At 42.3% G+C, this 26,408-nt stretch overlaps 1 protein-coding gene across 11 annotated transcripts in view; it reads right to left on the reverse strand.

The window, feature by feature from the left end:
- The window catches only part of EVL (Enah/Vasp-like), a 226,675-nt gene that overhangs the window by 89,325 nt on the left and 110,942 nt on the right, over positions 1-26,408 (reverse strand). For all 11 annotated transcript variants that reach the window (XM_045014715.1, XM_045014720.1, XM_045014721.1 and 8 more), the window contains 2 exons: positions 16,761-16,929; positions 4,041-4,218 (listed from right to left, as the gene is read on the reverse strand). In XM_045014715.1, coding sequence (XP_044870650.1) covers positions 4,041-4,218; positions 16,761-16,929 — 347 coding nt within the window. The remainder of the gene's footprint in view (positions 1-4,040; positions 4,219-16,760; positions 16,930-26,408) is intronic.

A 26,408-nucleotide genomic window follows, 5' to 3' on the forward strand; every position in this document is an offset into this window, starting at 1 on the left:
GTGCTAGGAAACAAGTTTGACTTCTCTCTATGAAGTGGACGCTCCAGAAAGGCATTCATTTAATGGGAACCCATTTGTCATCTTAATGGCCTTAATAAATGGGGCCACTAACAACATTAAGCATGGGAGTAGTTATGCGCAAGTCAATGGTATCAGTTGTTCTAAGGTTGCTGGATGCTTAGGACCAGCTTTTTATTTTCTAGCACAAAGCTGAAGGAGAATAGAATAGAGAGAGACATAAGGACATCAAAACAATGAGGCATATAAAAGCATTGACAAGTAAACAATCATGAGTCAGATTGGCCACAATCAACAATTCTGAAGGCTGGATGGTGTTTGTCAGGAACAGGTGTTGGATAGAATGCTTTTAGCATGCCCCCTACTGCTGTGAACAGTTCGCTGTCACCCACTGAGCACGCTCAGCTGTACATTTTGAAGGAGTTGAAAGGAAGGGTTAAGCACGCAGCTCCCATTATAATACTGTGAATTACACTCACACCTAATATGACATAAGCCTTGGAGTTTGTATCTAAGTATTTGACTTCACCCATTACAGAACTAAGCGCCAGGCACAAAATTTAGATTAGGATTTTTGTCTCAACTTTCCCAGAGTTTGAGGATCTACGGGCTTATCTCAACCTTAGCACAGTGTTGATCTTTGCCCTCTTCTAGAGGCTGGTCCACATAAGAGGCTTATGAGTTGGCTACAGGGCTTTGTCCTTTAAGTATAGCGGTAGCTGCTCATATGTTTAAATCAAGAAGTACCAGGTGCACATTACCCATCCAGAGGGCTGTTACCAACTGTTACAGAACGAAGAGCCAGGTGCAAGTTTAGGTCTAGATTTTTAACCCAACTCTTGCTTTCTGGGGTTTTGGTTTAGTATTTGCTTATATGCCAGTCTGAAAATTCACCCCCCACTGTGTACTTTCTGAAGAAACACCTGGACAGCCTGGAGCATTAATAACCCATTTGATCTATGGGAGAGGGGTGTCTTTTTTTTAAAAACAGAAACTCATTGTCATACAATGACATTCACTCTGCACAACAAGGCAAGCCCTGTGGAATTTTAAAGCTCCGTCACTGCACTGCACTGCACCTGGTGCTTCTCTGAAGATAGCAGCTCCCGTGGCATGCACAGGTGAAGAGACTGGGGGATTCAATTATATTTTCCCCTTGTAGTTCAGGTCTGTTTATGTATTTGACATTTCTCCTCATTTATTCAAAAGTCAGCACCGCATAAGAAGTTTACTTTTATTGCTGAAAAACTCTGACTGCCATAATTGCTTAAACTCTACATTTAAGATTAATGTGTCACTCAGAGAACACATCATTGCTTTGAGGGCAGATGCTCCGCTTTCTCTTTTCTACAATTTTACTCCAGTTAAAATAAACTGCCTCTGCATCTGCTAGTGGCATGATATATTCTGGTTTTCTTTACAAGTCTTCATGATTAATTGTAATCTATACAGGCGGGTGTTTGAGCTAAGAGGGTAGTAGTAGCTGAAGCCAAAACCTCGAACAAACCACACTGGGCCTTGCAGGCACCAAAACAACAGTGTCACGGAGCTGATATATGAAGCGAGCACACATTAAAAATAGCACATCCATGTCTACTACAAGCAGCAGGAGATGCCGACGCACCGTGCCTACATTTTCCCCATATGTTAGGTTTAGATTACAATTTCCAAAGAGAACCTCTACTTTGCCGTAAAGATTTTGGGCCTGAATTTCAGTACCTGGCCTTCATCTGTGTGTATGAAAATGGTGTGTGCACACAATGCACTCCTGCATCTTACAGTCAAAACCCCCTGCCTGTACACTTGAACATTAGAGCCTATGTTCGCATAACTGTTAGGATTTTGTACTGAAAAATCGATTTCTCCTCATGGCTTTCCCATATGCAAAATCTAACATTTGTCCAACATCTAGTTGATAAGAGTTTTTAAAAAGTGTGTATGCAGGGTTTGTGCCTATAAATACACATGCTCATAATTTTGTGTGTCCACAAGTAGAATTTGTGAAGGCCAGCTAAGAATTTGGTCCGACAGAGTTTTCAAGGTTTCAAAGCTTGATAATGAATATATTTAACAATTTCCTTCTTAAAATATGCATTGCTATTAGAGACACTAGTCCTCAGTGAGGACAACTAGCTTAGAACAAAATCTTGGAGTTTTTAGTCTGAACTATTTTAAGATATATTAAAGTTAAATAGCCAAAAGCAAAACCTCTCATTTTTTTAAAGTTCCCTATCTCCAAGGCACCTTCTTTGAACAATGTCATACTTCGCAAAAACACTGCTCTTTGGCTAGACAACAAGCATAAGACACTTCAGATGAAAAGTTGAAGTAGTTTTGGAGGGAAATCAGGATCATCATGGAAAGTCAGCTAAATCCAACAATTTCACCATTACAGTCTTCAATTGCCAAAACACAATCCAATTGGTGGAAATCTTATCATGTGACCTAAAATAATGTTTCAGGCTTTGCCCTTCTTTGAATTGAAGGGCCTCGCATGTGCACAACGTAAGACCTGGTATTGGAGACATTCAGAGTCAAATTGTGCTGGGTCCTGCAAAGGTGGGCTTGGGTGAGGGGGAAGAAGTGCTGAGTCAGCCAGAATTCCTCCTGGAGTCTCTTGTGGAAGCAGAGCCTCCCACTACCCCCTGGGCTGAAAAAGGCAGAATGTATGCCTCGATCCTTCTCAGACATAGTATGTGTGGCATTTGGGGCAACTTTTCTTGCTTTCAGATTGATAAATTTAAAAAAAAATCAACAATCTGAAAGATAAAAACTGGGGGGGGGGGAATACCAGCCACGTGGCATATAAAGTAAAAAGACATACGTCCAGATACTCCGGGTGTCATTAGGAGATAAGTGTGACATTGCTCTGAGCTTAAATGGCATTTTAGCGTGTTTTGTGTGAGTCAAAAATTATTAAAATATTTGAGTCATTACTTCATTTATTTAAGATGGCTGCCACTATTGCCAATGAGGCACTGCACTTGGGTGAGATGGTAACATGAAACTGTAATGTAACCCAGATGCCTCAGTGGAGGGTAACTGGAGCTGAAGCACTTCCAGAGGGAAAATGGAGGCCTGAAACATTATTTGGCAGGAAAATAAAATAAATGGTATAACAAAGCATTTAGAGTTACATTCTACACTCAGTTAACCCACGTGCTTCAGTGAGGTAACAGACACATAACTGAGCGCAGAATTTGACTCAGATACTATAGATCAAAGGCTTTAAGCTTAGAGAAGAAACTTAAAACCTCTCGGGTTATAAAAGTGACCTCCACTGGGCAATACGGCCCCCAGTCTGTATCTTTGGCAAGACACCACCAGTCACCTTTTCAACTCATGAAGCAATTTCTTTCCACTATAAGCCCGAACTGCAGTCAATACATTACTTGTAACACCATAAGCCAAAGCCAAGGTTTAAATCTTTGGCCCTTACTGTGTCCTATAACCAGAAGCTCCACACTGTACATATATGTACCCTCTATGCAAGGCAGGTAGGCCAGTGTAGCCAATGTTTGTAACTGACAAATAGGACACCTGAAGAAATACAAGCTCCAAGTTCTACATGTAAAGTTTTATGAGATGTTGCAGCTTTGCTCTAGCTTTTGTTTGTTTAGATTCAGATTCTGCCACTCTTACTCATATTGAGTTGCACATTACTCCACCAGTAGTATCATATAAATAAATGGAGCTACCTGCCCAGTCAGCTACTATGCAATGGAAGGATGGCAAAACTTGGCCACTTATCTCTTGGCGTGGACTAGACTGACTGAAAAATGGAAAGAGAGAAGGAAAAGCAAAGCATACAAATACGTACAGTGCCTGCCACAGCAACTGTTGGTGCAATTAAAGACCCTCTACCAGGAAACTAAATTACACCTTTCTGCTTATTTGTTTTGGCATGGCACAGATACCAGGCATACCTGCATCATATGACTGAGGTATGTAAATGCAGACAGCAAGCATCTCGGGCTAACAGAGGGATTAATAAAAGAGCAGAGCAAAGTGATTGCTCATACCTCCATCCTGTGAATTCATGATATTCAGCGCAAACAACATTGCATTGGAGAACGTGGTAGCCTCTTCCTTGCTTGCGAAGTTCAAGCCGTAGACTTGCCGTGCATCGCGCCACTGATGAAAGGTAGGTGTTGCTTGATTGTACTTCAGTCCTTTCACAATTGAATAATTAATCACTACCTGCAATTTGAAATATAGATGAAGGTTACAAATATTCTACTCTGACAGGAAAGAAAAGGCATGGATCAGTTCAGGTCTGTAATGGCAAAAAATATATTTACACACCTTCCAGAACAAGGTAGGCCAGTGTGAGTTTTGACATTTACAGACACATACCTGCTGAAGAGATATAGAATTGTTCAATTCAGTGTCGGGGCACATGGGCTCGACCTGAACAATCTGTTACCTGCTCATGCCTCCCTCAAAAGCTCCACCATACAGCTGTGCACATGTTGTAGACAGGTGTTTGACTTGGTGCCAGCAGCTGCTGGCACCCGTTGGGGACCAATCATCCACAGTTGTTAGTGAAGGGGAGCAACTGATTCATTGGCACCAAGCCTCCCCCACAACAGGTTACATGTTTAAGCGGATGCCAGAGGTCTGACTTGCTCCTTCTGCATACTCCAAGTTACTACCAGTTTCTCAAGTTGGAGAATTGTTTTGTCTAGAATTAGATTGGCACAGATTATAATGGAGGACTCCGGGTGTCCACCTCCACCTGCTGCCTTGCTGCAAGTTCTGAAGCTGCCACTCATGGCTACAGAAATAAAAAGGCTTTTTAATAGCCTGGGGAGAGAAACACTTACAATGTTCTTTAATCTTTTTGTTGATTTTCATCTTTCTCCTCCTAAAGATGGAGCTGCCAAGTGCTGTGCTCAGAGACAAATTAAAATAATTGGCAACAGTCTAATTAGTAAAGGTTCGTAGTCATAGTATGATGGTCGCCATCTTGGCTGACACACCGGGGATTGAACTGGGAACCTCCAAAGCTAAAAGCATGAGCTACTATAGCTTGAGCTAAATAGTGAAGGATTCCTAATTGATGCCGTAATAGCCTCAGGTGCTTTGTGGACTGGGCACAGACGGGGACCTATAATGCACTCACTAGCAGGCTACACTGTCACTTTATGACAGGTAATATATAAGGGCCAAAATAAAAATCCCCATCCTGAAGGGCTCACAGTCCAAAGTTACACACAGAGACAGTGCCATGAAAATATCAGTGTCGCCGGCGGAGGTTGTCTCTGTACCAAACAGGTGGGGGTGTGGGAGAGATAAGCCTGAAACTTGGTCCTGGATAAGAACAGTTCCAGATGTTCAAGTATTGTAAATCTAGGTCTGAACTTCATAGCTGGCCCTTACAGCTGGGGTTGTTTGGACCCTCGCTTTACAATAGGCCCAAGCAAGCGCCAGGCTATAATTCTGATTGAAAGCGCACTGAAGTCAATGGGAGTCTTTCTTCAATGGCGTTTGGATTAGGTCATATGTGAATCAGCTCCATCACTGAGTGATAAGAAGTGACTTGCAGGAGTAGAAGGGGGCTTGCAGCACACTGTTTGGGAGACTATTTTAAGGGCAAGTGGCAGCATGCGTGAAAGTGTTTAGACAGGAATAAGAAAAGACGACCAAGGAAGCAGAAAGCAGAGATGTTTTGGCAGCCCACTCACCACAAAGGGCTAATGGAAAATAATACGGAGGTGTCAGATAATCAAATAGCTCCCTGAGTGGCTTGTATAGCAAGGACGTATACAAAAGGAAATTTTGGGGTAAACCTTTAATAAGCCTCCCTTCTTACAAGTGTAAGTCAGAGTTCCTGCAATGCTAGCTGCCTGATTCACACTCATGCTCTTTTCCCGAAGATTTGTGCCAGTGTTGCAATTACACAAAAACAACAAGGAGTCCAGTGGCACCTTAAAGGCTAACAGATTTATTTGGGCATAAGCTTTCGTGGGTAAAAAACCTCACTTCTTCAGATGCATGAAGGGAAAATTACAGATGCAGGCATTATATAATGACACATTATCTGTTAGCCTTTAAGGTGCTACCCACTCCTTGTTGTTTTTGTGGATACAGACTAACACGGCTACCCCCTGATACTTGTTGCAATTACAGGCATGAATTCTGTAGGTGAAAACTTTGCCCACAAAAGGGAAGCTGCCCTTTTGAAAACATGGTTCTATTAACCTGAAATATTCAACTCATTAGTGGTTGGCAGGTGAGCTGTGTACAGGGGGAGACATCTCATTCTGTTGACTGAGTAAGGGGCAGGATTGGGGCTTAACTGCCTTAGCTGCAGGTCACAGAAATGCATTCACCTCTGAGACCTCCAGAGATTTTAAATCTCTTAACTCCATCTCCAGCCTTATCTACTTTTGTAATTAACAATATACGGTATATCCAACCAACAGGCAAGCCTATTGATTTGTCTCTTCTGTGTTTACAACGATAATGTCAAATATAAGCAGAAAGGTCTGTTCTAAATACTTCTTCTGCATCATCATCTTCTGCAGTGAAAATTCACTCCAGGCTTAACTATGGCACAAACAATGTGAGCCAGACATCCACACATCTCAGAGTTTGAAAGTAGTACAGTAGTAGCTTGGAGTTCTGGAGACACAAACCCAAATAATATTAACAGCAGGATTAATTAGCTAATGATTTACAGTTCTTTGGAGATAGAAAGTGCTATGTTCATATTAGGTATTCTTCTTTATCCTCCTGCATTCTCAGGTACATAGGGCATTCATCAGTTTCTGCCATTTATATCGGCCTTCTGCTGGTCTGTTCAGGCTTCTGAGTGTCATGTTGATGGATTTGTCTTCTTTCTCTGTTCTGCACAATGTTTCTCTATGTTGCCCTGTTTTCTCTTCCCAGGTACTGTCCATGTTCTCACCTGACATGGAAGTTGATGGCATCTTTAACGGGTATCCTCAATGTAACCACTGCTGTCTTCTTACCAGGTTTGATGCTTTAGGTAGGTTTGCTCTACTCAGAATTTCTGATGTTCAAGAAACTCTTTTTAATGGACTCTGAAGATATTCCACAGGCATTGACTTTGGAATGAGTTGATCTTATCATGAATTTCTGTTGTAGATTTACATGATTTAGCTCCATAAAGGAGGACAAACATGAAACTGGTGTTAAAGAATCATATTTTTGTATCAGTGCCAATCGTGCTACTTTTCCATAATTCCACGTTTCTGAAAGTTGTATGCTGCTTTTGCTATTCATTGCTTGACACAGCATGGTCTCACCACTGTTGCACATCTCACTCCCTACACATAGGTAAAATGACTGACTTCTTGTACTTCTCCATACTCTAATGGTTGCTTTTGAGACATTGATAGCCATGTTTTGTTATGTTTGCCAAAAGCTGGATTTTTTTCTTACATTAAGTGATGTGTAGTACTAAGCAGGACAAATGTCATCAGCAAAAATAAGATCATCCAATACACTTGTCCATACAATTCCTCGGCTGCCTTCTGCCATTACACAGTCAATGACCAATGCAAAACAGTGGGGACATAATACACCCATGCCTTACTGCAGTTGTCACTACAAACCACTGACTGATGTTGTCATCATCTCTGACTGCACATTCTGCATTATTGTAGAGATCCATGATAATTCTAATTATTTTTGTTGGTATTCCATGATATGCCATAATTTTCCAAAGACTCGGTGTATACTGTCAAAAGCCTTCTGAAAGATCTGTAAAATTTATCACAAGAGTGCATTCCACTCCACACTTTGTTCTATAATATACCTGGGAACAACAATATGGTTTTCATATGATCTCAGTGGTCTCAAACCTGCTTGTTCCTCTCTAAATTGGAGATCTATTTGTTTCTTTATATGTTCTAGGATGACATTACACTAAAAGCAATGTGATTCCTCTCCAATTATTGGAATAGGTAAGGACACCCTTCTTTAACAATTTTACTATGGCCTCTCTTCCTTTGGGTTAGGGTTTTTTCTTCATTCCATATTCTATCTAAAAACACAAGGAAAGTCTGGAGGGCTGTTTCGTCGCTTGCTTTAACCATTTCTCCAGCTATGTTATCCTCTCCAGCTGCTTTCTCATTTTTGAGTTTACTGATGTCAAGCTCTAATGCAAAGTCTTCATCATGTATTTCAGGAGTTTTACTTGTTCTTGGTCTATTTAAAACAGCCTAAAAATGTTCTGCCCATTTTTTACTTTGCTCTTCTTCTGTACTAAGGGTATTTCCATTTGCATAAGACCTCCAGTGCTGCTAAAGTTTCCTGTTGGCTTTTTAACTCTATTATACAAGGTTGTAAGGTCAACTCTTTGGCTAGCAGCTTCAGCCTCTTGACATTTTCTGTCCATGTGCCTTTTCCTCCCTTCTAGCACGCCTCCTTTTTACCTCTTTCTGTAGAGCTCTGTATTCTTCTTGCCACTTGCTTCTCTTCACACATCTTAGCATTCATGTGTTTTTTCTTTTTACTACTTCTCTTTTTCATTTTTGCCCAAGCAGCATTCTTCCCTTTAGATTTTGTTATTATTAGGACTGTCTTTGTGCTTTCTGGATGACACACTCTAATGTTTCCCCACAGAGTATCACTGTCTTGGTTTTCTTTAGCTGATTCCATTAGAACACTTAATTGGTTCTTCAGTTCAAGCTGAAAAGCACTTTTTGTGTTTGGATCTTTCAACTGTGCCACTTCTTTTTAACCTTCTTCATCCTCTTTAACTTGATCTTCAATTTAGCAACACAAAGGTTATGGGTACTACCTATGTCTGTTTCCCTGTACACACGAGCTGCAAATCTTTTTCAAAATGGAGAAATGATCTATCTGGTTCATTGTAAGTATTTGGCATTATTAGAATATTATTAATAACTGTGTAATTAATTAGATTATTAATAATACTTATGTTTAATTAGTTTCTGAAATTTTTTTCTCCATTTTGAGTCAAAAGTGGTTTTGATTTTTTTTTAAATCAATTTAACAGATGGATGACTCATCGCTCTAAGAACTTTGACATTACAGTGGATGAAAAAATTTAAATTGGCTGAAGAATATTAGACAAGTAGCGAATGTATAAGCACAGTACCTGCTTTCCACACATTTCCATTACCATTTTAGGATGGCACAAGCCTGCCAAAATAAATATTTAACAGACATCTGATAATCATATATAGAATTTACATAAAATAAAATGTAAGTGTTTTTTAATCCAAAGACAGGTATTAGCGGGTAACTAATGATGCAATCACTGCTTCCCTAACACTGTTTCCACCGTAACCAGATACTGGAAATTAGCCTAAAATGAGACTTTCCTTGTTAGCTCTAGACCACATCCTTTGTGTTCTATGGACTTGGTGCTTAGTGAATGGTTCAAGAACGAGTATCAGCTGAAGATCATGATTAAACTTACACTTTAATTGCCATGGGTACAATTCTGATCTCACACTACTTTGTCACCACAGACTTCACTGGAGAAACTCCTGATTCACAGTTGTGTGAGATCAGAAACAGGACGCATAGCCATTTTGGGTGATCTTTCGGACAGATATCTATGGGTGGCTGTTGTGTTTAAGATTTCATATTTCTCATTACAGATAATGCTAGACAACTACAGAAAGACCAGAATGAGAACTGTTACATTAAGAGTACAAAAACTTATCTGAATAGAGGCAAAATAGGCAATTATGCCTTGCTTTCTTCTTTTTCTTCTTTAATAAGAATCCTTTTTCCCCAAATACTTAAGTGATGTATGCCTTAGAAATATATGTCTTACCTAGATTATTAGCTCTCTGGAGTAGGGATTGTCTTTTTGTTCTGTGTTTGTACAGCACCTAGCACAATGGGGTTCTGGTCGATGACTAGGTTTGCTAAACACTATTGTAATACAAATACGGTATATCCAACAAAAAACCAATAATAATTAAAACAAACAACCCCACCCTATCAAAATCCCCCCTGGGATCCAGAATCTTGCACGTCTGTTCCCCATTCACAACCAGCTCATGTGTCTAGTGAATGACGTCTGTTGCGGTCACAAGGCTGCTTGGTTGACTATGGGATATAAATTAGCAGTATCAGTCCAGTTCTGCAAGACCACAATTACTGCCACTAGATGGCAGACACAGCATGGGGGTGGGGGGGAGCAATGCCTGAATCACACAGAGACGGAACTACTTGCTCATCCTACAGACGATCCCTCTGAGTTTAGGCAAGGGAATATAGGGAAGTTTGCATGGATAATGCCCATGGTGAAATGGGTCTGTAGAGAGCGAAAGGGGTCTTATGTCTATTTTTCACATTTACCAATTTAAAAAAAAAAAAAAAAAAAAAAAGCTTTTCAACCATCTCTGAAAAACTTAAGCCGGGGAGGCAGAGCCAGGGCCTTTGAAGAAATGTTTGGGAAGACTGGCATGTGGATCTCTCTACTCTGAGCAGTCTGTCCCCTTCATCTGGACAGAGTCTTTGGTTTTCAGGGGCAGGACTGTACAAACCTGAAGAGCACTGAAGGGTGTGGAGCATTTGGTGACTAACATAATTCAAGATAAAAATTGCAAAAAGCCGCTCCAATAAATGGTTTACCAATGCAGATAAACTCTTCAGTTTGCGTATCAGCGTATTTAATCCCATGTGGGCTGAAGAATTCAGAACACTGCCTTCACTTTGGGGGTTTAACCACTTCACGTGGAGGAGAGAGAGAATTCTGAACCCTCTTGCCCATATTAACTCTTGGAATACTGCCATTTTTCAGGCTGCCAACAAAACCAATGTGCAGAACAGGGGTGGGCAAACTTTTTGGCCTAAGGGCCACATCGACGTTGCGAAACTGTATAGAGGGCCGGGTAGGGAAAGCTGTGCCTTCCCAAACAGCCTGGCCCCCGCCCCCTATTCACCCCTCCCCGTGACTTCCCCCCTCAAAACCTCTGCCCCATCCAAGCCCCGCTGCTCCTTGTCCCCTGACCGACTCCTCCCAGGACCCCCGCCCCTAACCACCACCCCTGGGATCCCACCTCCTAGCCAACCCACCCTGCTCCCTATCCCCTGACTGCCCCGACCCCTATACATACCCCCACCTCCTTATCCAACCCCCTGCCCCTTATCCAACCCCCCCACACACACACACACGCCCCCTTACCATGCCCGCTCAGAGCAGAAGGAGCATGCAGCCCCACCACCCGGCTGGAACCAGCCACGCCGCCCATGCTGCCCGGCAGGAGCAGCGGGCCAGAGCACTGAGGCCGGGGGCTGGACGGTCCCGCGGGTTGTAGTTTGCCCACCTCTTGTGTAGAAGAATAAGTATACAACCTGTCCTCATGCTCCAAAGGGTGGCCTCTTTTAAAAGGAAAAGGAAAGGAAGTGGCATGAGTTTAATTTTGCCTCTTTAGTCAGTAGTTTCAGAATAAAGCAAATGCAGGACTGCTTTGTCTCCTGGTGAAAGAATGAAGGCAGAGTAGAATCCGCTGTAGGTGCTTAGATCACAAGGCGAATTGTGAAATGGAAAGTTGGATGCTTCAAAGTAGCAAATAAAATAAATAAATACAGAAACATTTTCCACTGTTCGGAACATAGCTTTTATAAAATTTCTAGGGGAAGTTTCCTCTAGAGCTACATATATCAGAACCTAGGATTTTCCGCACTAGACGAGACCAATGGTCCAACCTAGAGTAGTTTTTATCTCCAACAATGGCCAGCAGCAGCTCTGCAACAGGAAAGTGCAAGGAACCTTGCAGAAAACAGCGATGGATTAATCTGCCCACCAGAAAGGGTTCTTCTTTCTAACTCCCAGTAGTTAGAGTTTAACTTCAGGCCTAAAGCATGATGATTTTGATCCCTCTGAAAACCCCTTTTCCCCTGTAGACGGGTCACTCATTGGCCAGTGTGCCCCCATCACGGCTAGGCATGGCGTAGAAGCCTCTGGCACACCCTATCAATGGCCACTCTGGGCCTGAAGTAGTTTATCCTTCTCACAACTCAGCCCTCCCAACAAGTTGCTTATAGGGCCCCACCCTTTCCAGGATAATAAAGAGTCCAACAAACAGTCCTAGGAGCTTATGTCAGGTCTTCAGCCCCAACCTGAGCTCAGTAGTCTTTGCCCTCTTACAGGGGGCAAATCCAGGGGGGATTTACATCCCTTCTACGGGAACCCAGACACTCCCTCTCCTCCGTGTTCCAGTTCCGGAACCCCGTACTACTAAGCTGATACATTCTCCTTCCTCAGACTCACTGCTGATTCCCTGGGCCACTTCCTGTCTTCAAGTTTGTGGGTGGTGCAGCGTCCTCCGGACACACCCTGACAGCAGCCCCTCTCTGCCGGAGCTGCAGCCTTTTATTCCACCTGCTGCTGGTTATATAATTAGCTGCATGTGAGGAAGTAGCTGCTTTGTCCATTAACCCTATTGTAGCTGTTGCAGCACAGGATCCGTACACCACATCACACATCCCTTTTAATATTTACTGTTGAAACACCAGCTAATCATATCATCTACATAAATGTCCAATCCTGTTTTGAATCCTGCTAAGCTCTTGTCCTCAATGACGTCTTGTGGCAATGAGTTCCACAGCTTAATTCTGAATTGTGTGAAAAAATATTTTTAGATCCATATTATAATTTGCCATCTTTCAATGCCACCATTGCTTTTCATGATGGCCAGGAATGTCTCACTGTTACCTTGTTCTCCCTTTGTTTGTTGTATCCATCTGTTGTGTTTTGTATTATACTTAGATTGGAAGCTCCTTGGGACAGGCCTGTCTCTTTGTTATGGATCTGTACAACGCCTGGAACAGGGGGCCCTGTCTATCACTAGGATCTAGGCACTACATAATAATAATGCAGGGACATTTCCTTTCAACTTGATGCTTGTGGCTCTTGCAATGTTTCCCCAGATTGGCACCAACTGCACATACTCTAAAATTCAGAGGGTTATAGCCTAATAACCTCAGAATGGCTAATACCGCCACAGAGCAAGCCAAATTTTGTCCTGCTGCAAGCAGGCCCAGGCCCCCACAACTTCAATAAAAGAGGTACCCCACCTCTAGGGGTGGCGGGGGGTAGTTCGTTGGTTTGAGCATTGGCCTCCTAAACCCAGGGTTGTGAGTTCAATCCTGGAGGGGGCCATTTAGGGATCCGGGGCAAAAGTCTGCCTGGGGATTGATCCTGCTTTGAGCAGAGGGTTGGACTAGATGACCTCCTGAGGTCCCTTCCAACCCTGATATTCTATGATTCGACACCAGGGATGAATTTGACCCAACATTTTCAAAAATATGGCGAATTTATACCACAAGGATGCTGTCAGGGTACAAGCTCCAATTCTGGTCTAACCTTGCAGTGGTCAATTCTGAAAAGTACCACCTTCTCCAAGGTCCCATTTTTATATTTTAAACTAAAAGCAGCTGACTTCTGCAGACAAATATTCAAGACAAATGACTAACAAAATGGAAGTGGTTAAAGCACTGGTGACCACAGCTTGAAAAGTGCCTCAGCCTGTACTGCTGCTGCTTTTTTGGGGTTGCTGATCATGTTGGTATGAGTCTACACGGATATGTGTGTCTGTGCAGGGGAAACAGATGACTTCATTTGCACTATGTCGTTAATAAGTACTTAAACATTGCAGCCGAGGAAGAGAGGGAGACAGAGTGGAGCATGCGAATGAGACCTATAAAATGGTCTGATGACCACTTCCAGTTGTTAAATTTACATTTGATCACACTCAACATCATATTAAAAACCACATTAGTGGGATGGAACTTTTTTGGGGAGTTTTTCAGTGGTGGCTAAGTAGAGAAAATGACAAACAGAGATAGAAAGGTAAGGAAAATAAGGACTAAGTTATAAATATAATTAAACGAAAACCAGGAAAAGGGCCAGAAGAAAAAGCAGCTAGAGAAAGACAAGAAAGAGAAAACCTACATGCAGCAGAAGATGCAGGAGACAGAGAATGCAAATTAAAAACGTAAGATTCAGAGAGATCTAGAGTAAGGAGAAAATTAAACAGAAGACATTAAAAGGAGAGAAAGGTCATGTCATGTAGATTAAACTAATCTCTCTCTATCTCATCCTGCCAATCAGTATGCAATACAAGTTTAAATTGACCCTGTGCGGCAATACTGTGCTAGGGATTTTGAGCCAGATCCTCAGTTGGTATAAATCAACATAGCTCCAGTGATTTCATTTTATGCCAATTTACACTACCAGAGGATCTGGCCATTTTCAGAAAACATGCTTTGCTAGCTAAATACACCTCTACCCCGATATAATGCTGTCCTCGGGAGCCAAAAAGTCTTACCGCGTTATAGGTGAAACTGCGTTATATCGAACTTGCTTTGATCTGCCGATGTGCGCAGCCCCCCCGGAGCACTGCTTTACCACGTTATATCCAAATTCATGTTATATTGGGTCACGTTATATCGGGGTAGAGGTGTAGTTAATTTTAACAAACACTCACTTTTCAATGGGACTTTACTGAAGTCAGTATGAATGTGTGCATGAGTTGGTTTAAACAGAGAACAATATGTACTGGATGTCATTTTTTGTTGTTGTTGTTATTAAATGCAACTATTTAGCAAATCTTAGCTGCAGTAATAAACCACTACAGAAGATGTGATATTAGAGCTGGGACTGATGTGAAGTAGTTTAAATTCTGAACCTGAAAAACTTTGAAATGGTCTTTTAAGTACCAGTCTTATCTCTAAGTTTATGCTATATCCAATGGATTTTGTGATTATAATACATTTTTTGTAATCATCTTTAAATGAGTATTTTCTCTAATACCTTTTTATTTTCTGAAGAGATTTTAACCTAGTTTCAGGTAGTTTCACAATTATTTTTTTATCATCAAATGCCTGAACACCTCCACTCAGTAGAGACATATGGATTTTATCTTCTTACATATGTTTCATCCTGAATTCAGACGTTTTCAGTGATGACCTGTCAGGGGCGGCTCTAGGATTTGCGCCGCCCCAAGCAGGGCGGCATGCCACGGGGGGCGCTCTGGCGGTCGCCGGTCCCGCAGCTCCGGTGGACCTCCTGCAGACGTGCCTGTGGAGGGTCCGCTGGTCCTGCGGCTCCGGTGGACCTCCCGCAGGCATGCCTGCAGATGCTCCACCGAATCCGCGGGACCAGCGGACCCTCCGCAGGCATGCCTGCGGGAGGTCCACCGGAGCCGCCTGCCGCCCTCCCGCGGGACGCCGCCCCAAGTGCGCACTTGGCGCGTTGGGGTCTGGAGCCGGCCCTGTGACCTGTGCCTGCTTATTTACTTCATGCAAACAATGACATCTGCAATCCAATCCAGTGGCTAAAGCTAATGAACTGACATTTAAAACACCACTGCCAAGACTTACAATTTAACTCTCAAATTTGTCCTACATTTAAATTGTTATAATCTGATTAAGAAAGCGCTCTGGGTTACAAATAAGTAGTTTAAAAAAAGAAAAAAAAAAGGCCATCACCCAATTGCTGAAAAATTTGTATACAAAAAACAACAGCTGTTATTTATGTTGGGCCCATGTGAAACGACGATTTGTGCTTCCTTTACTGGGCTAGGTACTAGAAGTTCATTAATGTGCGGTTTCACAACCATCCTGACATCAGTCAAAGATACCAAAGCATAAACAAAGATATCTGATCTTGTTACTAATTAAACACAGCAACTTTACATATTTCAGCTCTATTCAAAATGCAAGATTCAAGTTTTATGTATATTTATAACATCTTTGCTGACCAGAAAAGGATAAAATTAGAGATGAACAAATATTTTAAACAGTTTCAGAAGTACTCTGTAAATAGTTGAAAACCAACATACTACATTTTCCAAAAATTATTTGGGTTTCCCTTTGAAAAACATGAAGGCGGTGGGTGCATCAGATTGTCTAATTAGCACACATGTAGCACTTCCCATCCACAGATCGCTTTTCAAAGCAGAGCAGTAAGCATCATTACATTTTACAAAAGGCAGAAATGGAGACAGAGAAGTTAAGTGACACGCCCTAGATCACACGAGTGAATGACAGGGCTAGGACTCCTGACTCCCAGGCCCTTGTTCTAAAATGTAAAGTGGGACTAATTCATTGATTTAACAGTTTACAAAATCATGTGATTTGTTCACTTGAATGTGAATGTTACATTTAGAATGAGACATCTATTTATAGCTCCTGGGAACAAATGCCTTCACACTTCAACCTGACACACCTGACACTGCTGCTGACAGTTCCCCCCTATCATACAGGCAGCCATTGACTAGGGAGCAGAGTCTGAACTCAGTTTTGATGGTGTAAATCCCACATAGCTCCATTTACGCCATTGTAAATGAAATCAGAATATGTGCTTAGGTTTTTAAAATGCAAAATGAGAACTTAGTTACTCATCATGAGAAGGCAGGAGTCGCAGGGAGTGTGAATGATCTCTTATTTGGCAGGAACACTAGAAGTTTGTACCATGGATGGAGCAGTAAAGAGCAGCTGGGGAGTAGCAGGGAGCAAAGACTTCAGTAGAAAATAGGGATAATAAAATGGAGCGAAAAACACACAAAATCTTCCATGAGATTTCTCTCTCATGTAAAGGACAAATAACAAGCTCTAATAAATAGAGGTACAGTCCTGGATCAAGAAATCACACAGGACACGGCTTTATGGAGCAGAGTATAAATGTATATACACTTAGTAGGAGTAGGATTAATTATATAACTGATTACAGCTTTAGAGATCAAAGGATAATGTACAGGACACAAAAGACAGTTACTCACTTGTTGATCTTGTAGTTTAACTCCAACTACTCTAAAGGTGTTACTGGCAGTGTTGTGGTATATGTTGATTCTGCTGAATCCCTGCTGTCCAGGCTTTATTGGCACCCATTTCTTACTGGTATCGTCATAGACCATAACTGAAGCCCGGGCTTGGCAAATACTCTGTTCGCTGGAGAACAAAAGTAACACAACCATAAAATACAGTAAATGTGCGGTTTATTGCAAACTATTCTGAGGAAAACACAATTATCAAATACATTTAAACCATATATTGCGTGTCTGGTCTATTAACCCTCAGAAGGCTGGCATTTTGCATGGTGCCTGCCAAATTAATGTTTTAATGCTTAAATGTGTGTGTAAACACATACACACACTTCAGCATGTTACTTTTCTTGAATTTATTCTTTTTTAATCTTGTACACCAATACTAGGACCTAAGTGGAAACTTAATTCACGAATACTTTAAGAAAGGGAACAAAAAGCATTAATGCTCCATTTAATTTGCACCTGTTGACAAGTGAGGCCTTTCATATCTGCTTTTACAATTATTAATATGTTGTAGCTCATTGGCGGATTAACTGGAGTAAAGTTTAAACTGGAAGCAAGTGGACCCTCAAACCAAAAGCCCTGTTAGGTAAAATGAAGAAATCAATTACACTAATCCAGCTACTGTCTGTAATACTCAGAACTTGATGACGCATTTAGAAGTCCCAAAATACACTGTAGAAGATGCACAGGTTCTTTAAAAAACAGTTTTACTTCAGCTTACTAGCAAAGAAGGAAAGATCAAGGGGCTGGGGAGATGCAGTTTAATTACTGACATAATCATCTTTCAGAAGTAGCCCAAAATGTTAAGAAATACAAGATTATATTAAAAAAATCAGAATATCTGGATTCACGTATTTCAGTTATTTTCAACCTGAGCTAAAGATGTGAAGAACAATTTTAAATAAATGTAGATAATGACAACATGAATTCTGGAGTATTCTGGGGGAACTGTGATTGGAAGATTTCCCCATCTAAAGAAATATAACAGAGGTTGCTTTTTTTCCTGAACTTCATCTAAATTTTTTATATTTTTTAGCACTAGCAGTGGTGCTGGAACACTTTTTGTGTGTGTGTGTGAGGGGGGGGGCGGGGGTGCTGACAGCCATTGGACCAAACTGTAAACCCCACATATGATGGAAACCACTTCAAGCCAAATAGTGTGGCAGCTCCCCCAGCACCCCTAGTTCCAGCACCTATGAGTACCTAGTGTGCATTTGCAGTTTCAAGCAACAAAATATCTTGTTAAAGTGCATAATCATTATACAGTAGTTACTGTAAATGTTTATTTTTGTTCTGTAATTTCACATGAATATTATTTCCCTCCCACTGAAATTTATTCTTGGAATAGAAGCTAAAACAAATGGTGCACTCCCCCAGATTACTGTAAAAAATACATCTTCCATATGAAACAGATATCATTGGGTATATAGCTGAGGTCACACAAACACAGAACATAATACTGAACATCCATCACTGACATTTTTGGACTGTCAACCTGTATTTCAACTATTGCTACCCTGAATTCCCAGCAGTTACAGACACTAGAACTACTCTCACGAGAAATGGGTAAATGCTCAAAATTTCTATGATCTAAGATCTGGGCCCTCATCCTGCACACAACAGTAGGCTTGCATGAGTAAGCAGTGCAGGATCAGGCCTATGGTCTTTTAAAAATATAAGTGAAATTGTTATGGTTTATGTCCAGCATAAGGCCCCGCGAGCCCTGGCCCAGCGGCGGTCCGGGTCTTCGGTGGCATTTCAGCGGGGGGGGGGGGGTGTCCCTTCAGTGCAGCCAAAGACGCGGAGCGACTGAAGGGCCCCCGCTGCCGAAATGCCGCCAAAGATCTAGGCCGCTGGGTGAGTACAAGCGCCGCAGCTCCCCGCTTTGCTCCAGGCCCCATGAATCCTCTGGGTGGTCCTGGTTTAGGGTGGAGGGATGGTAAAGCATTTTCAAGTAGCCAATGAAAAGTGGTAACACTTAAAGAGCTGTCTCATTAATCTTTAAAAAACCAAGCAAAGAAACAAACAATAACCAGAAAAAACTCCAATCATCTCTTGTGCCATCAAGGAAGGAAGAGAGAGATTCATTGTTGTCATTTCTACCTGTGGGATATGCTCAGACGTGATGCTGATAAGTATGATAAATAGTCAGACAGTGTCAGACAGCATGCCCTATGTTGGCAGACAATCCATTAATTATCCTAAAGCTGAGAAATCCAGAATAATAGGCTATTATTACTTCAGAGCATGAAAATCGGTAGGTTGCGTTACTGGAGCATATAGGAGAAGTAGCTTGTACAGTCTGAAATATTAACACTAGTATTCTTTATGTATGTACTTTAGGTCTTATAAGGGATATGCCCATGTCCATCCACCTGTTGTTGTCTTGTTATATGGGACAGGGAATGGTTTTTCATTATAGTACAATGAGGCCAAAATCCTTTAGGGCCTTTAAGTACAACAACAACAACTTGGTCAAACCTCTTGGCAGAGTAATCATAAAACATCAGTTGTTTGAAAGGTTTTTCTGAAAAGCCCAATTCAACTTCTGATGTTTATAGGGGAGGATAGTTCATGCTACAAAATGGAGCTCATGGTCCTGTCCCCTTGCCCCGCCCCTTTCTCATTATAATGCATATGTTTGCTTATAAAAAACAAACAAACAGCTGTTTGATTAACTACAGGCCAAACTAAGACAGGGCTGGGTACCTGCTGATCATAAGCGACTATCCCTAGAGTCAGTGAAAGTTTAGGACATCAAGAACAGGCTGCAGAGTGAAGTACATCTGCCTTCAGCAGCCAAATGCTGTGTCCTCCATGATGTCTGTTGCACATCTGCACCCTTATTCATGTTGATGAGAGCTGGTCAGAGAAATTTTGACCAAACCATATTTCATCCAAATTAAAATGCTTTGCAAAATCAAATCTATTTTACTGGAATTTCCTTTTGGAAGAAAACCAGGGAAAAAAGTTCGGACAATACTGAAAGGTCCTGTTTTGATATTTTCAGATTGAAATGTTTTATTTCTTTTGAATGAGTTTTCATTTTGAAATTTTGTACTATAATATAATAAATGCAACATTTTAAGAAGTCAAAATCAAAACATCGTGCTCAATGAAAAATGATTTTTTAAAAATTTTCCTTCACAAAAAATGTATCAATTTTTGGTTTTCATTCTGATTTGGAATGAAGCTAAATTTCAAAATTGCAAAATGCTTCATGAACTGGAACTCCTGCCCTCCACACAGCTCTAATATTGACATTGTGTGACTAAACAAAACCCCAAAATGTTGCACTATTCTTTTTAAAGGTGGGCAGGTACATTACAGCAGCATTTCCCAAGTCAGTTTTAGTAGCTGAGGCATTTTAATTAACTCTCCGATAGTACAAAATACCAGGCGCAATTCCTGCTTCCCCCGAAGTCAATGGGAGTTTTTAACCATTAACTTCAATAGGAACAGAATCAGGTCCATTACTTGGCCTCCAATGAAATAAAAGAAGCAACATAAAAGACGACACACAATGCAAGGAAAATCACTCTCTGCAAAGTCCTTCATCACTTGCAAACCCTATGGTCCTTCCCAGGACCTGATTCTAGCCTACCGCCCATCACCTTGAACTAAGGAGCCTAAATTCTATTTTCTCACTTTACCCCTGCGGCTGCTATAGTAACTTCCCACCAAATATGTCATAAAGTGTCCGATCCAATGCCCATTGAAATCAAGGGGAGTCTTTCTACTGATCTCAGTGGGAATTGGAATGGGTTATTACACTGTTTTATATCTAAACCAGATAATGATATGAGCTACCAGGGAAGTTTCCCCAGCTATTTTTCTGGGCCATAAATCGCTGTTAATGCTGTGAGGCAGGGGAATGCACTGCAGGCATACGGTAACACTTTATATCATATGACTGTGAATAGCCTACGTTCTCTCTCTCTCTCTCAGAACAGTATGGATCATATCAGCATTTGTATTTAGTCATGGTTTAACAACCACAACTTTGAAATTTATACATAAATTTCCTGATGCATCTAAAAAAAATTATTACTGAGAATAGAGATTTTTGTAGCAGATCCATTACGCTATTTCATTACACATAACACTCAAAATGTAATTACGGTAATTTCTATATTGATTTTTTAATTATATTACATTGCATCAACATGCAAGGTGTCCGACTCCACTGTTGCCAGCCTGGATTTCCATTAGAGTCAAGTGAACATGAGGAGGCTAAAAACATGGGCCTAATTTAGTGTTGCCAACTAATTGCACAAAACCAAAACACCCTTGCACCGTCCCACCCTGCCCTGAGGCCCCAGCTCTGCCCCATCCCTTCTCTGATGCCACACCCCCACTCACTCCAGCCCCCCTCCCTCCCTCCTTCCCTCCCTCACACCCTCACTGGGCGGGGGTGCAGGGTTTGGGGTACAGGAGGGGGCTCCGGACTGGAGCCAAGGGATTTGGAGAGCAGGCTCAGGGCTGGGGGTTCGGGTGTGGGAAGAGGTTTGGGGTGTGGGCTCCAGGAGTTTGGGTGCGGGAGGGTGGTTCCGAACTGGGGCAGGGGATTGAGGTGCAGGAGGGGGTTCAGGGTGTGGGCTCCACCCGGGCGGCAGTTACCTTAGGCGGCTCCTGGTCAGCGGCTCAGCAGCGCAGCGGGTCTAAAACAGGCTTCCTGCATGCCCTGGCTCTGCACTGCTCCCAGAAGAGGCCGCCATGTCTGGCCCCTAGGCAGAGGCACGGCCACGCAGCTCTGCATTGTGCGCGCTGCCCATGCCCGCAGGTGCTGCCCCCGCAGTTCCCATTGGCCACGGTTTCTGGCCAATGGGAGCTGTGGAGCCGGTGCTGGGACAGCTTGTGGTGCTTCTCTGAGCACCCTGTGCCTAGAGACCGCAGGGACATGCCAGCCACTTCAAGGACCTGTGTGGAGCCAGGGAGCCTGCCTTAGCCCCGCTGTGCTGCTGACCAGACTTAACAGCCCGGTCAGTGGTGCTGACTGGAGCTGCCAGGACCCCTTTTCGATAGGGTGTTCCAGTCGAAAACCAGACACCTGTCAACCCTAGCCTCATTACAAAGCAGTACGTGCTTAAGAGACCACCAACTTTTACACCATAGTAACAGCAAATTCAATACGTTACCACACATCGTGTCCTGACTAGTTTTGTACAGTTGTGTGATTAACCCAATAAAAATGGCCAATTCCTGTTCTGAATTTTCTTCTTCCCTTCTTAGAGCTCTCACACACATTTTAAGGCTTCCCATACACTGGGCTATAATTTTGGACCAGACTAGAGACATCCTATTAAAATGGTCTTTTCCCACTGAGATGCCAGTTTGAACCCGAATGGTAATATCCATAGTTAGCCATTCCTAAACTATTTCCTTCCAAGTGCAGTATGCCTCTGACATGACAAAGCTCTGTAACAGGACTACTAACTTACTTAAAAGTTAAAGCAAATGCATTCATCTGCATAGCAGATGCTAGTAGACCCCACTGTGTATAAAGCAGCATGGCCATTCATTGATCTATCTACTTAGATTCTTCAGTGATGTCCACCATTGAGGTCTCTGAGTCTCACAGTCTTCTTGATTTACTGCACAGCAGCTTTTCTCCCTCTGCTGGAATTTACCTGCCTACTTGTCAACACTTTTTATTTATTTATTTGCAAGTGAACTGATAAATCTGATGAACAGCAGTAAATTCCACATTTATTTACAGAAAAATTGGTCACTCTCTCTACATTTATGGCTATGTCCGATAGCGTTTGTCACTAAAAACACCCTCCTTTTTGTTAAAAAAAAGTTTTTTCATGTGAGTCATTTCATTTTGTTGCAATGTTAGAACCATATTTATGACGAGGTATCAGGCTTTCCTGTCTGGTGGTTGACTGCTCTAGTTAGCAGTTTGTAAGTATCTATGTGGGGAACAAATATTTGGTAGTGGGCTCTTCAATCTAGCAGAGAAAGATGTAATGTGAAACAATGGTTGGAAGTTGAAGTTAGAGAAATTCAGACTGGAAATAAAGTGTACATTTTTTGACAGTGAGGGTAATTAACCATTGGAACAATTTACTGAAGATCATGATGGATTCTCCATCACTGACAATTTTTATATCAAATTTGAATGTTTTTCTAAAAGATCTGCTCTAGGAATAATTTTGGGGAAGTTTTATGGCCTGTGTTATACAGGAAGTCAGACTAGATGATCACAATGGTTTCTTCTAGCCTTGAAATCTCTGAATCAATGAGTTAAGATATAATTTCTTCCTGGATAGTTTGGCTTCCCTGAAAACTGACATATGCAGTCTGGAACATTCAAAGATAAATGTGACTCCAACTCTGACCCTGGACTCCAATTCCTGACTGCCGACTCTTGATCCAATCACTAGGCCCGACTCCCCACGTTCCAGTCAATGACACTTAAGTGAGAACGTTTGCACAAAGTGATTGAATTAACAGCACGTCTTTGTTGGATGGAAATAAGGGAAAACCACAGGAAAAATTAGAGACAATACTTTATTGTAAAGGACATTTTAGGCAAACACCACTTCCCTTGGCACATCATGTATTTTTCTCTTAAGTGTATATTTCTACTGCCCTCAGATATACAGTGGAATTATTATAACCTTCTATTTAATGTTTAACATGGTACTTACTATCGGTTTTAATACATTTCAATACCTCTTAAAATAAGGGATGGATGGTCACCCTAAGGAACAAATCAAAGAAATAAGGGATGATCCCTTAAAATAAGGGATGAGTGGTCACCCGAGAGTCAAGTTAGAGGCAGCACTTAATTTACCTTGAGTTAATACTGCAGTGAAGACGAGCCCTTTGATTGTAAGCTCTTCAGTGTAGAGACTGTCTCTTGTTCTATGTTTGTAAGGTGTCTAGCACAATGGAGCCCTGTTCTTGGTTGGCGCCTAGAGACTCCCATAAGAAAGATGACTAATAATCACAACCCATGTCTCTTGACTTCCAGTTCAGTGCCCTTTCTAATGGATTATATCCTCTATAGCAGCAGTTAGAACGACGTTCATTGTAAAGGTTACCAAAGATAATGTAAGCCATACTAGAGCTGTGACGAAAGAGAATGTAAAATGTTTATGTGGAGAACGAGGGAGATATCTGTATTATTTTTTATGAGTATCAGTTGCACTTCAATTTACCTGTTTGATATTTTCCTGCACGACTGCATGGAACTAAAAGAGGCTGTTGGAGGGAAATAAAGAGGAAATGAAATTATGAGAGAGAGAAGGTATTTTAAGGGAACACTAAGGGAGCTACAAAATGGGAAATGTCCATCTGCTGGGCTACAGCTAGGATAGCAAGTTTACCTTTCCCAGGTTGGAACCTAAGATCAAAGGAACACTAAACCATTAAAGACACCAGCATAGAGAGAAAGGGAGGCGAGTAGGCAGCAGATGCTGGAGCTGCATCTTTCTCGGAGACAATGAGAGAATGCTGCAGGGGCTGTCTGTCTCCCCAAGATCAGAAGTAGGACTGTGTGGAACTTACCCGGAGCTTGCAAGCAAAGAATACAGTTAGGTAAGACCAGGTGGACAGGCCTTCTGTTGTTTTAGCCCCTTTCTCTGCTTGCTGTGTTCCTGTGGGTTAATAAATAATCCTTTGTTTTGAAGAAGCTGTTTTGAGTCTCTTTAATCAGCAACTGCTCAGAGGCTCTCAGGTACCAAACCCAGTTGGGCCTGTCATGCTACACAGGGGAGCTGCAGCCCAGAGATCCAGTCTAAGAACACTGGGGCCAGGACATTGCACCCAGGAGGTGTGCACTTGAGAGGGCAGCTCACCCTGTACCCATGACAGCTTATTATAGCCTTTATTGGGCCATGGAACTCACTCCCACAATTGATTACAGTGACCATGGAACTAACCAATTTCAGAACTAAAGGCTGCATCCTGCAGAGTGTTGAGCACTCCGACCCCAATCCAGCAAAGTACTGGAGCATGTGAGTAGTACCACTGAAGCCCATACTGGCTCTCAGACTTGCACAAAACTCTGCTTCCCTGGAGCAGCTCCTCAGCTGGTGTAAACAGCCATAGCTCCAATAACCTGGTATTTCACAAAAGCTAAGAATGTGTCTCACTTTTTAAAATGAGGATGCTAATAATCACTTAGTTATCTTCATTGACTACAGTGTTTTTGTAAAGTTCTTAGAAGTTGCAAACTGAGAGTTTTCCTAAACTTTTGTTTTCATTTTGTTTATCAAAACTTGGTTTGTACTATTTTTCTTCCCACCAGCCTGATCTTATTATTGATGTCAGAAGTTATTTGGTTGTTCTACCTTGCAACAAATCCACTTCACAATGAAAAATTACAAAAAAAACCCTATAATATGTTTTTAACATATTGCACTTTTTACAGGAAGTCACATTTGTGTGGTTAAACCTGCTTTGCAAGTAACATGAATTATATCAGCATGTGAACCTAGCTAACATTACCTTTAAAAAAACCTATGTAAATAAGAAATTGGATATAACGAGAAGTATGGTTAGTGTGATATATGAACATTAACCTCAAAGGTTAACAAGACACAAGGTACAGACCACATTCCTGCAGCAGCCGGGGTCAGCTGCAAACTCTAATGGACTACTCTGCTAAACAGAATTATTTCAATTATTTTCATCACACCAAATGAAGTAATGATTAGGGTGGGTAAAAAATGTTTTTTTTAAATAGATATAATTATTTAAAGAAATGTCTATTTATTGAATGGCACAATATTTGCAGTATCTGTCCAACTAACTTATTAAAATTGAGCTTAAAAATACCAGTGCTCTACAAACTTCAAGGCAAAAAAGCATTCAGTCAAATTACTACAAGCAAAACACCTCCCATATCTGGCATCTTAGCATTTGTTGCAGATATGACTAGGTTGCTAATTTTCTCCTGCCATAGAATCTACCACTTCTACTTCCCATCCAAAGTCAGCATCACTTGTAGAGGATCCTCCAGCACAGGGAAGGGCAAAGAACAGCCCGCAGGCTGGATCTGGCCCATCAGGGCTTTCAATCCGGCCCGCGGGATGTGGCACAATGGGGCTAGGGCTAGGGTAGGCTCCTGCCCTGGCCCCGTGCCGCTCCCAGAAGCGGCCGGCACCATGTTCCTGCGGCCCCTGGGGGAGCAGGGGTAGAGGGCTCCATGGGCTGCCCTCTCCTGCAGACACCGCCCCCCACAACTCCCACTGGGCGGGAATGGGGAACTGCAGCCAATGGGAACTTCGGGGGTGGTACCCGCAGGCGAGGGCAGCGCACGGCGGAGCTGCCTGTCCCACCCCACCGCACCCCCAGGAGCCACTGCCGGACATGCTGGCCACTTCCGGGAGCTGCAGGCAACCAGGGCAGGCAGGGAGCCCTCATTAGCCCCACTGCACACCGCTGCCACCCCAGAGCTGCTCGAGGTAAGTGACGCTGCGCCGGAGCCCACACCCCGGATGTCTCCTGCACCCCACACCCCATCCCCCTGCCCTGATCCCTCTCTGGCACCCCAACCCTTTACCCTGAGCCCCTTCCTGCATACTGCACTCCCCTCCCACAGCCCAACCCTCTGCCCTACATTCATGGCCCTGAATACAATTTCCC

The sequence above is a fragment of the Mauremys mutica genome, chromosome 4, assembly GCF_020497125.1.
Source record: "Mauremys mutica isolate MM-2020 ecotype Southern chromosome 4, ASM2049712v1, whole genome shotgun sequence".
In the NCBI taxonomy this organism is placed as follows: Eukaryota; Metazoa; Chordata; order Testudines; family Geoemydidae; genus Mauremys; species Mauremys mutica.